Source organism: Lactuca serriola, chromosome 1 (assembly GCF_051521515.1).
Source record: "Lactuca serriola cultivar US96UC23 chromosome 1, Lser_US96UC23_V15, whole genome shotgun sequence".
Classification (NCBI taxonomy): domain Eukaryota; kingdom Viridiplantae; phylum Streptophyta; class Magnoliopsida; order Asterales; family Asteraceae; genus Lactuca; species Lactuca serriola.
The window spans coordinates 114,809,394-114,822,894 of record NC_136408.1 but is presented as its reverse complement, the minus strand read 5'-3'; the positions used below and the strand labels follow the sequence as shown (position 1 = coordinate 114,822,894).

Sequence of the window (13,501 nt, the reverse complement as noted above, 5' to 3'; positions counted from 1 at the left end):
ATAACATGAGTGTCACAACTCTGCTTAACTCGGGATGAACGGATGAAATGTTAATGCTCTATGAGACATATTGCAACCTATATTGTTTGTTTTCATGTTGAATGGATGAATATATGAAGCTCGACTAAATAAAGACTAAAGAGATGATATCGAATCGGGTTAACATCATAAGATCTTAGTCAAGATCCTAAGATCCTAGTATAGTTTAAGTATAAGTTTAAGTATAGTATAGATCTTGTTTCAAGATAGATCATGTATTCCATTAGTTCGCGTCACATTGACATATATTAATATTATATATGGGTTATAAAGACCTTCTTAGACGTATAGAGTCTTAATAGCCCGTTGACTCTTTACAGAAAGTCAAAATCAAATAGAAATAAGAACATTGTAAACCAACACACCCTTGTTTTCACTCACACTCGTTGATTCGAATCTAAACAACAAAACCTTCTACAATAGTCTTATTGTTCTTTACTTCATTTCTACAAAGAATGAGTATATATTTATATAATACTTGTATCTATATCGAAGAATAAAAGTTTCATGCTCTTGCATTTCTTCTTTCATCCAATGCCTATTTCATAAAAAAGAGAGAAATGTGTTCAAAAAGAAATTTCCCTTTTTGGAAAGGCAATATAAAACCTTATAGAAATTGTTAATAAATGAAATTGGTAAACAATTTAGAATGTTACGGACTTGAAAGATACCTTGCTTTGGAACATTCTCATGGTGAGCACCAATGTATCGCGCATTCTACAAAAATAGAAGAGTTAAATCCAAGAAATAGCAATGTACTTTTATTGATTCTTTGAATTATAACATTTTACTTTCATTTTTTTTTCCTATTATTCTTTTTGAAAAAATCTACCCAATATAGCAATGTCATCTAAATACAAAGCGTTTTTCACTGTTATAATTGAATAGAGTAGCATCTCTTTGTTTGTAATAAGTAAATAACACGAAGTAAAATAAGAACATAAAGTTGAAATATTTTACCTAACATCATGGAATGTATTAAAAGGGTGTGAAGATCCATCCGAATATGTCAACACAAATTGTGTAGTAAGCCCTGAAGGAATCTTTATCTGCAAAAACATTATAAGAGAGAGAGAGAGAGAGAGAGAGAGAGAGAGATATGACAATTTATCAAAATCATAAACAATCTGCAAAATCTCAAGCTTTCTAGGGCTATTTTCGATGATAATGGATGACAGGGGCATTTACGTCTTTTGCACAGACTAAAGATCAAGAGTGGATCACACATTTTTATTTTTGGAAACTTTCCAAGTTAAAATTTACCTATTCATACACCATAATCATTACGAAAGATCAAAGATTCCCCAACTTTTCTCATTGTTGAAGGGTATTTTGGACATTTGACTAAAAGTTAAGAAGGTGTCTACTTTTTAGGCCATTACATTACATTTTGAACATATTTTGTTCAAAATCGCTTGTTCAATTTCCTTTCAAGAAACGATGATTTGCTTGGAATAGGAAGTAGAAGCCAAATACATTTAGAAAGTCAAATAGTCAAATATTAAAATACATCTTTAAACTATATAAAAAAAAAATGAAAATATATTTAATTTACATACCGATACATCATTGGTATATTTGCCTTGGATGAAAATCTCTTGTGTTCGATTAATCTTTACTTGATAATTCGATCTCCTTAAAGTGAAAGTTGTTTGCTCCCAATTCTCAGAAGAATCCATCTGCAAAATTAGTCTCAAGTTTTATGACATGTTTGGATTAAAGAAAAACCTTAAATTTAACAAAACTTCCAAGGGCAAATTGGTTAATTTATTCTTTTTTGCAAGTCAAAAACTTCTAAGGGCAAATCGGTCAATATACTTTCAATATACTTCATCTGCAAAAACACTCTCAAGTTTTATGACATATGTGGGTTAAAAAAAAGTTTAAATTTAACTATGCTTCGAAGGGCAAATTGGTCAATTTATTCCAATTTTGCAAGTCAAAAAAATTGGTCAATATACTTTCAATGTACTTCATCTGCAAAATCACTCTCAAGTTTTATGACATATGTGGGCAAAAAAAAAGTTTAAATTTAACTATGCTTCGAAGGGCAAATTGGTCAATTTATTCTAATTTTGCAAGTCAAAAACTTCTAAGGGCAAATTGGTCAATATACTTTCAATGTACTTCATCTGCAAAATCACTCTCAAGTTTTATGACATATGTGGGTTAAAAAAAAAAGTTTAAATTTAACTATGCTTCGAAGGGCAAATTGGTCAATTTATTCCAATTTTGCAAGTCAAAAAAATTGGTCAATATACTTTCAATGTACTTCATCTGCAAAATCACTCTCAAGTTTTATGACATGATTGGGTTAAAAAAAACCTTAATTTTAAAAAATTTCTAATGGCAAATTGGTCAATTTATTCTAATTTTGCAAGTCAAAAACTTCTAAGGGCAAATTGGTCAATATACTTTCAATGTACTTCATCTGCAAAATCACTCTCAAGTTTTATGACATATGTGGGTTAAAAAAAAAAAGTTTAAATTTAACTATGCTTCGAAGGGCAAATTGGTCAATTTATTCTAATTTTGCAAGTCAAAAACTTCTAAGGGCAAATTGGTCAATATACTTTCAATGTACTTCATCTGCAAAATCACTCTCAAGTTTTATGACATATGTGGGTTAAAAAAAAAAAGTTTAAATTTAACTATGCTTCGAAGGGCAAATTGGTCAATTTATTCTAATTTTGCAAGTCAAAAACTTCTAAGGGCAAATTGGTCAATATACTTTCAATGTACTTCATCTGCAAAATCACTCTCAAGTTTTATGACATATGTGGGTTAAAAAAAAAAGTTTAAATTTAACTATGCTTCGAAGGGCAAATTGGTCAATTTATTCCAATTTTGCAAGTCAAAAAAATTGGTCAATATACTTTCAATGTACTTCATCTGCAAAAACACTCTCAAGTTTTATGACATGATTGGGTTAAAAAAAACCTTAATTTTAAAAAACTTCTAATGGCAAATTGGTCAATTTATTCTAATTTTGCAAGTCAAAAACTTCTAAGGGCAAATTGGTCAATATACTTTCATTTCTTGCTATTAGAACATTGTAGTTTCAAAAAATTACCAATTATAGCCAATGCAATCAAATATACAAAACATTTTTCAATGCTAAAATTGGGTAGATTTTAGAAAGTATAATCCCCTAATGAGAAATAAAAAAATGGAAGTAGAATGCTATGATTGTGTCAAATTTTTGAAGTACAATAATACCCCTTGATAACAAAAAATATGAAAGTAGAATATTGTAATGGAAATAAATGAAAGCAGGAATTTAGATATTATGATAACATATAATAAATAAAAGTACATTATTTCTTGAATTAAGTCCAAAACTAAATGAGGGCAAATTTGTAAAAAGTGAGGGGTTAATGTCAATAAGAAAAAAGAAAATTAATTTACCAGAAGCAAAATATTAAATGATGCTTGACCAGCTGCCATATATTTGTCTATTTCTTCTTGCATTTCTGGATCTGTGAATTATCATATTTCAAAAAATCAAAAAAAGATAAAAACACAAATTTTTAATTTTTGATAAATTATTCTTCAAAATTACCAATTTACCCTTGTTAATAAGGTTGGCTAACTTACCACACATTATCTTGTTCTGCTCATTGGCAAAAAGTCGGACTATTTCCCCCTGAAAACAACAAAGTTTCTCAAAGTTTTAGATTGTTACTTTGATAATATAGTTTTTTAATCATATTTAATGCATTATCATTATTTATTTAAAAAAAAAAGAATCAACAAAAAGGTGTTGTATTAAACTATGAAAAAGAATTAGTTTTCAAAAACAACAATTTAAATTACATGTGGATTAAAGCTATTCAATTAGGGAAAAAAAGTTGATGATTAATTGATTATATTATCTAAATAGAAGATTACTTTTCATATAGTTTTGTATATATATACTATTAAAAATTATCATATTCTTTAACGATTTTGTATGCAATATCACAAACTTATTACATACGATTCAGTAAATTTCACACTACATCCTACAATTTAGTAATAGACCATTATATTATTATATATAATATATCCAGCTAAGAATTTAAAATTTGATAATAGATTTTGAATTTAAAATTTATAGATTTGAATATATTTTTTTTACCTGTCGTCCATGATCATCCATTGGTATGCATTCAACAGCAATAAGTTTATCAACATCATCAGCTGTAACGACATACTCTGGATTTGTTGCTCCTGTAGAGAATTTGGAATGAATTACCTTTTTACCCTTTTGAGAAAAAGGATTAAATGCAAAAATAGAAATGTAATTTCATTGATTCTTTCTATTAAAACATTGTGCTTTGAAAAATCTACTTGATCATAGCAATTACAAGGCGATTTTCACAGCTATAATTTGGTAGATTTTCTAAGTAATCAAGTATAATTATCTAATAAGAAAAAAAAACATGCTAAAAATCGGTGGATTTTCCAAAGTATAATAGAAAATGTAAAATGCTATAATACATGAGAATTAAGGGTTAATCTCATAAATGACCTTAATATTTTGTGTTATTTTCTGGATTAAACATCAAATTTATTTTTTTCCTGAAAAAGACCTTGTATTTTTTCATTTTTTCCCGAAAAAGCCCTCAACTTTGTATTTTTTCCGAAGAAAAACCCTCAGCCTGCTTCAAAATAAACCCTCAACTTTTTTAGTTTTTCTCGAAAAAAACCCTCACGTTTTACATTTATTTTGGAAAAAAAAATAACTAAAAGGGCCGAATCAGAAAAAATGAAAAAATACAAAGTCTTTTATGAGATTAACCCGAGAATTAACCAATGAGTGTGCATTACAAATTCCATACCCTTTTAAAAAAGTGTTAAAAACAAAAAATAACAAAATATTTTCACTGATTTGTTCATTATAGCATCCTACGTTCATTTCTTCTTATTACAACATTATACTTTGAATAAGAAAATAATTAAAGTATAATTGGGTATATTTTTCAAAGTATAACTTTTGAATAAGAAAATAATTAAAAGTAAAATGCTACAATTGCACAGATTCTTCAAAGTACAGTATTGTAATAGAATAAAATGAAATTATAATGCTATAATACCCAAAATGGCCAAATTAATGCTATTTCTTGCATTTAGTGTCATAAATATGAATAATACATGTAAGGGTCCATCTTTATATACTTAAACATATCAATTTACTAAAGCACTGCTTATATCTTGGGGCATTTAAGTAAAGGGTTAATCTCAAAAAAGACCTTATATTTTGTTTTTTTATTTCAGATTAAACCTCAAAAATACTTTTTTGCTTGAAAAAGACCTTATATTTTTCCATTTTTCCCAAAGAAACCCTCAACTGTCTTTTTTCCGAAAAAACCCTCACATGTTACAACTTTACGACATTTTACTGTAAAATGTGTGGGTTTTTTTGAAAAAAACTAAAAAAGTTGAGGGTTTTTTCGGAAATGGTTTAAAGGTTGAGGGTTTTTTCGGAAAAAACTAAAAAAGTTAAGAGGGTTTTTTCGGAAATGGTTCGAAAGTTGAGGGTATTTTCCGAAAAAAAAAAAAAAAGACAAAGTTGAGGGTTTTCTCGGGTAAAATGAAAAAATATAAGGTCTTTTTCAGGCAAAAAAAAAAGTTGAGGTTTAATCCGAAAAAAACACAAAATTTAAGGTCTTTTTTTAGATTGACCCTTAAGTAAAAATGTATTGCATTTAGTCAAGTAATTTTAATTTTAAAAACTCACCCTCAATGTACTCCCTAGTCCCATCTGGAAGGTGACGAACCCACTGAAATAGAGGCAAATAAATAAATAAATATAATAATTAATAATATCAATCTCTTCGTTTTTTTATTTTATATACAAATTTTTAAAACTTCTAGAAGCTTTTATATATATATACCTGAAACATGCATAATGAGGTCCCACGCACTGGAAATCCACACCCTAAAAGTTTTCCTCCAGGTTTTGCTTCCCCAATTATTTGGAACCCTTCGATTCCCGGGCCATCTTCTATTAAAAAAAATAAAAAATAAATAAATAAATGAATGATTTTTTATGGGAGAATTAGAAATGAATAATACAATAAGGTTTAAGTGCAAGAAATAGCAATGTCCACTAATTACAAAACAGTTTTTTAACTGTTATGATAAGAAAGTAAAATGAAAGCACAATGTGTTAATAAGGAATTGAATGAATGAATGAATAATGTTGTAATAGAAAGAAAACTAAGGTAGAAGAATAGGATGCTATGATATGATAAATATAATTATATAAAAGTACATTGAATTTCTTCACTTTCATTTTACTTTCTTATACATAAATATAAGACAATAAAATGAAAGTAAAAATGCTATAACTAGGATGATATGCCAAAGTGCAATGTGTTAATAAAGAAATTGAATATATACATATATATATAATGGTGTAATAGAAAGAAAACATATAATATAAATATATGAAAGTAGATTGTATTTCTTGACTTGTTTATGATAGAATCCAACTTAGAAAATTATATCCAATTATAGAAATGTGAACTAGATACAAAGCAATTTTCACTCGTATAATAAGAGAAAAAAATTGAAAATTGGAAAGAAATGAAAGTAGGATGCTATAAATTTTAAAAACATAGAAATACATTGATATGTCTTGAATTTAAAATTTTTAATAAATATTTGTTTTTACCTTGTAAGTAAGAATCACCACCATCATTTACAGGTGGTGGTTGAAAATAACTGACATCAGTCGCCACACCTTCATATCTATTATTCATCTTATTAGAATCATAAACATGATCAACATCCTGACTGACAAAAAATAAAAAAATAAAAAATAAAAAAAAATGGTAAATTATTTGGGAGTGAATAATAATTTGATTATATGTATCTAATCACATATGATTTATATGGACAATATATTGAAACCTGAGAGGATTGGTTGCAAATCTTTGGCGATTATCGTTATCTAGTGATCGATTCATCTGACCATTATTGATAATCAAGCTATTTCTTTCTCTATGGTCTCTTTCAGGGGTATATTTGGAATTATCATAAAATGGTTCTAGATGTCCGCCACCTGTTGAATTGTCATAGGGTGAAGGTGAAAGTCGTTGTTGACCCTGCAAATAAAAAAGAAATTAATAAATAATTACATGCACAATAAACCCTTACACACACTCATTTATATAGAAAAATATATATGATTTTCAACGATTTTCTATAGTGATTAAACTATTACACTTTTTTTGAACGTTTAAAATGGGGTTAATCTCATAAAAGACCTTATATTTTGTGTTTTTTTTTCCAGATTAAACATCAACTTCTTTTTTTTCATGAAAAAGACCTTGAATTTTTCTCACATTTTACAATTTGTTTTGGCAAAAAATGACTAAAAGGGCTAGATCGGGAAAAAAAAATGAAAAAATGCAACGTCTTTTTCAAGCAAAAAATAAATTTAAGGTTTAATCCGGAAAAAACACAAAATATAAGGTCTTTTTTTGAGATTAACCCTGGTAATTAACTCCATTGTTGATAAAAAAAAATGGTAGTTGCTATAATAACTATGAAAGATGATCACTTTAGAATATATATTTGGAGCTAAAAAAGAAAGAAAAAATATCTGTCTATACAAAACTAAAAAATTAGGATTAAATTTCCAAAATCATACTTGTGATGCTCTAATCTTCTGTTGCATTTGATCATGTAAGTGCTGCAAGAAAAAAAAAATATGGAATATAAATATTATTAAAGTGCGGAGAAAAACTAGCACATAAGTCTTGATTAGTCAGTCATCAAAAGTTTTGGGCATCTGGACCAGAATGCCCTTGGACTATGAATTTTTTTCTAAGCAAACTTTTCACAAAATTATTCAAGGAAATGGAAAAATGAGTCGATTTCGATTATATATATATTTCATCTTTAAGAAGACACTGGTCAAACAGGTGAAACTTAGGTCAAAGTCACCTCCTAAATCATTTTATTAAATAAAATTATATTAATGTTGTTTATAATCATATTTAATACAATTCATATCATACCTTTACACTATCTGAAATAGCTGCAGCATTTGTAAAACGAGGCAAAATTCCATATTCAGCCAATAGCCCCACTAAAGATGACATGAAAATATACCTCTCATCCTCAGCAACCTAAAGGGTAAAATGGTCATTTACTCATGGGGGTTAATTTTAATCCAAAGGTTACAAAGGGCACATGACTTACCTTCAAGTCATGGGCTAATTTTAGATTTTCATCAAGAACACCTTTTCTACGTGCCAGTTCATTTGCAGCAGCTTCAATGGCTTCATTTTGCTTCTCATCCAGAGCCTATAATATTAAACAGTTATTTCATTATTCAACAAGGGTAAAATGGTCATTTACTCATATTCAGACAGTTTCACTCGGTCTATAAAAGAAACAGTCTTTGTATATGAAACATGTATGACATCATTCATCCATTCAGCACTTAATTGGAAAGGAAAAAAAAAAAAAAAAAACGGGTCCCAAGTATTTTCATAAAACAATCAACATAATCAAATAATTGTATCATTGTTCAAGAAGGGTAAAATGGTCATTTAGTCAAGTAAGACATTATTTATATATTCAGCACTTAATAGGAAGAAAAAAAAAGGCCCCAAATATTTCCACATAAAACAAATTAACAATCAACATAATCTAACATAAAAGAAAAGGATAAATTCATAAAATTAAGAGGAAATAGGACAAACCAATCGTAGCTCAGAAAATTTCTTTTCCAATGTATATTTTTCATTTAATAATTGTCGTTCCTGATATCAAACAAATCAAAGTATTGGTTTAAAATATTCATATATAAACACATTAAGTCAATAAAAAAAAAAAAAAAAAAAAAAAAAAAAAAGAGGGACAAAATATACCTTGACACTTGAAAAAGTAATTTGTTCTCTAAGATATTGTATTTCCTCCTTTTGTGCTTTAACACGTGCAAGGTGTTCCTATGAAAATATCAATTAGAAAAAATGTATAAAAATAGCATTGGTTCTTCATTCTTCAGTGCACAATTGGATTGAATGGAATTAGTTTTCACAAAAAAAAAATGGAATTAAGTTAATTAGACTCATCAAATTGTATCATTTTATCATTAAAAAAATGTGTTACAATGCAATTTTCATGAAGAAATGAAGAAAAAAGAATACCACCTCAAAGGAATGAAAGGAATAACATTCCTTCAAGAATGGTCAATTCCATTCCATCAAACAAAACAAACACTTCTTTGGAATTAACCATTCCATTCCATCATATTGTATACCTGTTCCTCAGAAGAATATTCGGTGTTATCATTTTCATTTGGAAAAGAAGAACTTGTTTGAGGATTATGCCTGTAGAAAGAAAGAAAGGTGATGAGAGGGATGAGAATATAGGGTTAAATACAAGAAATAACAATGTATTTCCATTGATTTGTTTATTATAGCATTCTACTTTCATTTGTTCCTATTACATCATTGTACTTTGACAAATATACCCAAATGGCAAATATAAATGAGCAAGATTTTCAGAGTAATAAAAAAAAATGAAAGTAAAATGCTATAATTGGGTAGATATTTCAAAGTATAATGTATTAATAAGAAAACGGTTGAAAGCATAATGATGTAAAAAAAACCTTATATTTTGTGTTTTTTTCCGGAATAAGCCTCAACGTATTTTTTGCCTGAAAAAGGCCTTGCATTTTTTCATTTTTTCCGAAAAAGCCCTCAACTTTATATTTTTTTCCGAAAAAACCCTCAACCTTCTAAATGCTTCCAAATATACCCTCAACTTTTTTAGCTTTTTCTCAAAAAACCCTCACATTTTACAAATTTTTTTGGGGTTAATCGCAAAAAAGACCTTATATTTTGTGTTTTTCCGGGACTAAACCTCAAAAAAAGTAAAAGACCTCGTGTTTTTTCATTTTTTCCGATCTAGCCCTTTAGTTATTTTTTCCAAAAGAAATTGTAAAATGTGAGGGCTTTTTTGAGAAAAACTAAAAAAGTTGAGGGTTTATTTAGAAGAAGTTAGAAGGTTGAGGCTTTTTTTGGAAAAAAAAAGTTGAGGGTTTATTCGGAAAAAATGAAAAAAATACAAGGTCTTTTTCTGGCAAAAAATAAATTTGAGATTTAATCCAGAAAAAACACAAAATATAAGGTCTTTTATGAGATTAACCCTTTTTTTTGGAAAAAAAAAGATGACTAAAAGGCCAGATCGGAAAAAACGAAAAAATACAAGGTCTTTTTCAGGCAAAAAATAATTTTGAGGTTCAATCCGGGAAAAACACAAAATATAAGGTCTTTTTTGAGATTAACCCAATTCAAGAAATGAAAGTAGAATGCTATAATACACAAATAAATGAAAGTACATTGCTATTTCTTGCATTTAGACATAATGGTATACATGATGCATGGTATTAGTACCTTGTTGAGGAATCGGAGGCTTGTGTGTGAATACCAATGGTGGTTTTGTTCTTATTCATTAGGCTCCTATCAGAAGACATTGAATTGAGATTTTCAAGTCCTCTAGAAGACCACATTTAATTGTAAAAGACAAATTTCCCATTCTTATTCGATGAATGGAGTAGCATTTTATCCAAATCTATTCTCATCATCCATTCTCACCAGATTTCAATCCATCATCTCATAAGTGGCCACACCTAACAATTATGAATATAGTAAGGGCAAAATGGTCAATTACTCGTTTATTCCATCAAGAAAAAGAAACGTTCTTTGTGTATACTCCACTTGCTTTGCATAAACATTTAAGTCCCTAACTTTCTACAAATTTTCCCTATGTGTGACATTGTTTTCTCATCAATTTTTTAACATCATTTATCTTGTTTGCATTGATTAACAAGTGATTCCCAAAAAATTATAGCATTTCTTTAATAGAATAATCGTTTCACATCAAAAATCAAGGCGAATGGAGCACAAATCATACACGAAAACTCAAGAACAATGACACCCACTAAAATTGGTAGGTAAATAAACATAACAAAGAAGAAAAACAATATAATTGATCGAATCTTGACATAAATACTCTACAATTGGAGTTTATCAACAAAACTATATGCACAATTGGAAATTAAAAGAGATACAAATCGGGTTTCTTTACCTAGGTATGTTTCGGAAGATCCAATTGGAAAATGGTGGATCTATCAATTATTGAGTGATAGATAGAGGAAGATATCGGTGTTTATGAGCTTTTGCGATAAATTTTGTAGAAATTTGTCAAATTTGAGGCGAGATTTTTTAGTTTTCACACACCGCTTGAAGTAAAGGGGAAGAAGATATGAACAAGAAAGTGATAGAGAAAGGAATAAAAACAAGATTTTTATATACAACTTGCGTGGAAGAGTGAAAGAAGCAAGAAGAAGAATGGCATTAAATTCGTTAGAAAGGTGATTGTTTTTTTAGTTTTTGACATTTTTTGGTTTTTTCAATAACAAAGTATTGACTTTGATATTTTAAATTAGAAAATGATTTACTTTTACAAAATGGTGAGCCAAAAATAGTATTTAACCATGACTTGACACTGCCTTTGGAAGTCTAATGCTTCCACTACTTTCTTTGTTATTATTTTAATTTGCCACCGACTTTTTTGTTTCTTATTACATAAGATGCATGTGATCACAAATTCATGATAGATATTCAAAGTCATCTTTCATTTACTATACCAATGATAAAAATTACAAAAATAATTTCCAACCATGTAAAGGAAAAGTCAACAAAAAAAGTTTCCAACCATGTAAAGGAAAAGTCAACCGTTTTCTTCTAAAATTGAAGTAAACAAATTCCAGTCAAAGAAGACCTCAATAAAGATATACACTTCATCATATATTTTAAACTTTAAAATTGAAGTAAGCCAAATTCAAAGTCAAAGATCCTACTCACCATGAACTTGTAACAACATTTCAATTTTCAAGTTTCTTTGCTATTTTTATACTTCTAAAACAATAGATTTAAGAAGCAAGCCTTGGATAAAATGGTAATTTAGTGATGTACGAGGTTTAGACTTACATGAGCCTAGAACAAACCCTACCTTCTTCACGTGTAAACCAAATTTAGGCTAATTTAGATCACTTACAAGACTAATCATATGTACTATTTTGCAAAATGCAAAGGAGAAGTTGCATACAAACACTTACCACCTTAACCCTTGTAGAGCCAAAGGAGTTGTTCCACTTTGTATGCTTTGCAAATCAAATGAACTTCAAACTTTTTGATTGTTCCCTACAATTAAAATATATTTCATCATGACTTAATGTCTATAAATCTCACAAGAATAGCCCTTTATATGTATAAGCTACATCTCATAGAAGATGATATGAATCCCATCAAATTCAAGATCAAACAAAACATATATCAATCGTGAAAGTAAACTACATATAAAGGTAAGCCTAAAATCCTATATACAAGTCTTTCTTAAAGGAAACAAAAGGCATGTTGGCTATAGAAGAAGTTAACAAAATTAAAAAATCCATGAAAAAAGTTTCAACTTTCAAGATTCCTTCTAAATGAGTTCTTATAAAAGTCAACTCATAAGTTTACAATGAAGTTTTATGCCACAAAGCACAAGTTGCATAAATATTCCCACACATAACACATAGTTAATCATATCAAAATGTAGTGATGCATCTACAGAAAGCAGAGTAATTCTTAACATATTCAATTATTAACTCCAAATGTCAAACCTGATACTTTCAATGCAAAATCGATACTAATTTTGTTGCAAATTTCAAACCTAAACGACCCTAACCTGGTACTTGTTGTTTTAGTTTAGTATAGTTAACAAGTTATTCCTCAAAATCTATACTGTTTCTACTAAAATTTCGTTTGACGTCAAAAATCAAAGTGAATGGAGCAGAAATCATTCGGAAAAGCTCAAGAACAATGTCACCCACTAAAACTGGAAGACGAATAAACATAACAATAGAAGCAAAAATGAAAAAAATTGATCGAATCTTGAGAAGGAAACTATACAATTGGGATTTATCAGCGAAACTATACGCACAATTGGAAACTAAAAGAGATACAAGTTGCGTTTCTTTACCTGGATATTTGTCGGAAAACCCAAATGGGAAAATGACAGATCTATCAATTATTGAATGACAGATAGAGGAAGATATCAGGGTTTATGAACGTCGGTAGTAATTTTTCAAGAAATTCGTAAAATTTGAATCAATATTTATTCGAAAACTGCTTGGAGTCAGAAGATATGAACAAGAAAGTGAAAGAAAATAATGGAAACAGGATTATATAGAAGAGAGAAAGAAGCAAAGAAGGAGACGCCCATGGAATTCTTTTGGAAAATGGTTTTTTTTTTATTTAATTTTGACAATTTTAGCTTTTTCCAACAATTAAATATTGATTTTTTTTAATAATTTAAATTAGAAAATGGTTTAATTTTCGGGAAATGATGAACCCAAAATTAGTATTGAACCTTGACTTGACATTGACTTTCGAAGTCTAATGCTTTCATT

The 13,501-nt window shown here is 28.5% G+C and overlaps 1 protein-coding gene across 4 annotated transcripts; it reads right to left on the bottom strand.

The window, feature by feature from the left end:
• Positions 1-352: 352 nt before the first annotated feature.
• On the bottom strand, positions 353-13,301 carry LOC145097597 (uncharacterized). Of its 4 annotated transcripts, none has more exons than XM_079035214.1 (20): positions 13,072-13,301; positions 12,167-12,251; positions 10,440-10,675; positions 9,302-9,371; positions 8,910-8,987; positions 8,742-8,801; positions 8,236-8,340; positions 8,052-8,162; positions 7,682-7,723; positions 6,940-7,133; positions 6,701-6,822; positions 5,919-6,025; positions 5,762-5,804; positions 4,160-4,251; positions 3,637-3,685; positions 3,448-3,518; positions 1,599-1,718; positions 1,000-1,088; positions 711-756; positions 353-577 (listed from the first exon to the last, which is right to left on the bottom strand). In XM_079035214.1, exons 3-20 carry the CDS (start codon positions 10,553-10,555, stop codon positions 545-547), a joined length of 1,548 nt encoding a protein of 515 aa, XP_078891340.1. In that variant the 5' UTR covers positions 10,556-10,675; positions 12,167-12,251; positions 13,072-13,301; the 3' UTR covers positions 353-544. The 4 variants fall into 4 exon arrangements, with proteins under 4 accessions (XP_078891340.1, XP_078891331.1, XP_078891314.1 ...); XM_079035205.1 differs by having other exon boundaries at positions 5,919-6,028; positions 12,157-12,251; positions 13,072-13,300; XM_079035188.1 differs by having other exon boundaries at positions 5,919-6,028; positions 13,072-13,300.
• Positions 13,302-13,501: the final 200 nt, after the last annotated feature.

What these genes read in the sequence shown, in the direction of transcription:
- LOC145097597 (XM_079035205.1), bottom strand. Translation starts at nt 10,555, where the DNA reads ATGTGGTCTTCTAGAGGACTTGAAAATCTCAATTCAATGTCTTCTGAT. An exon ending in AATTAGCCCATGACTTGAAG is followed by an intron (nt 8,163 to 8,235) that starts GTAAGTCATGTG and finishes TTTACCCTTTAG; the next exon opens with GTTGCTGAGGATGAGAGGTA. An exon ending in CATTTAATATTTTGCTTCTG is followed by an intron (nt 1,719 to 3,447) that starts GTAAATTAATTT and finishes CTAATTTTGCAG; the next exon opens with ATGGATTCTTCTGAGAATTG.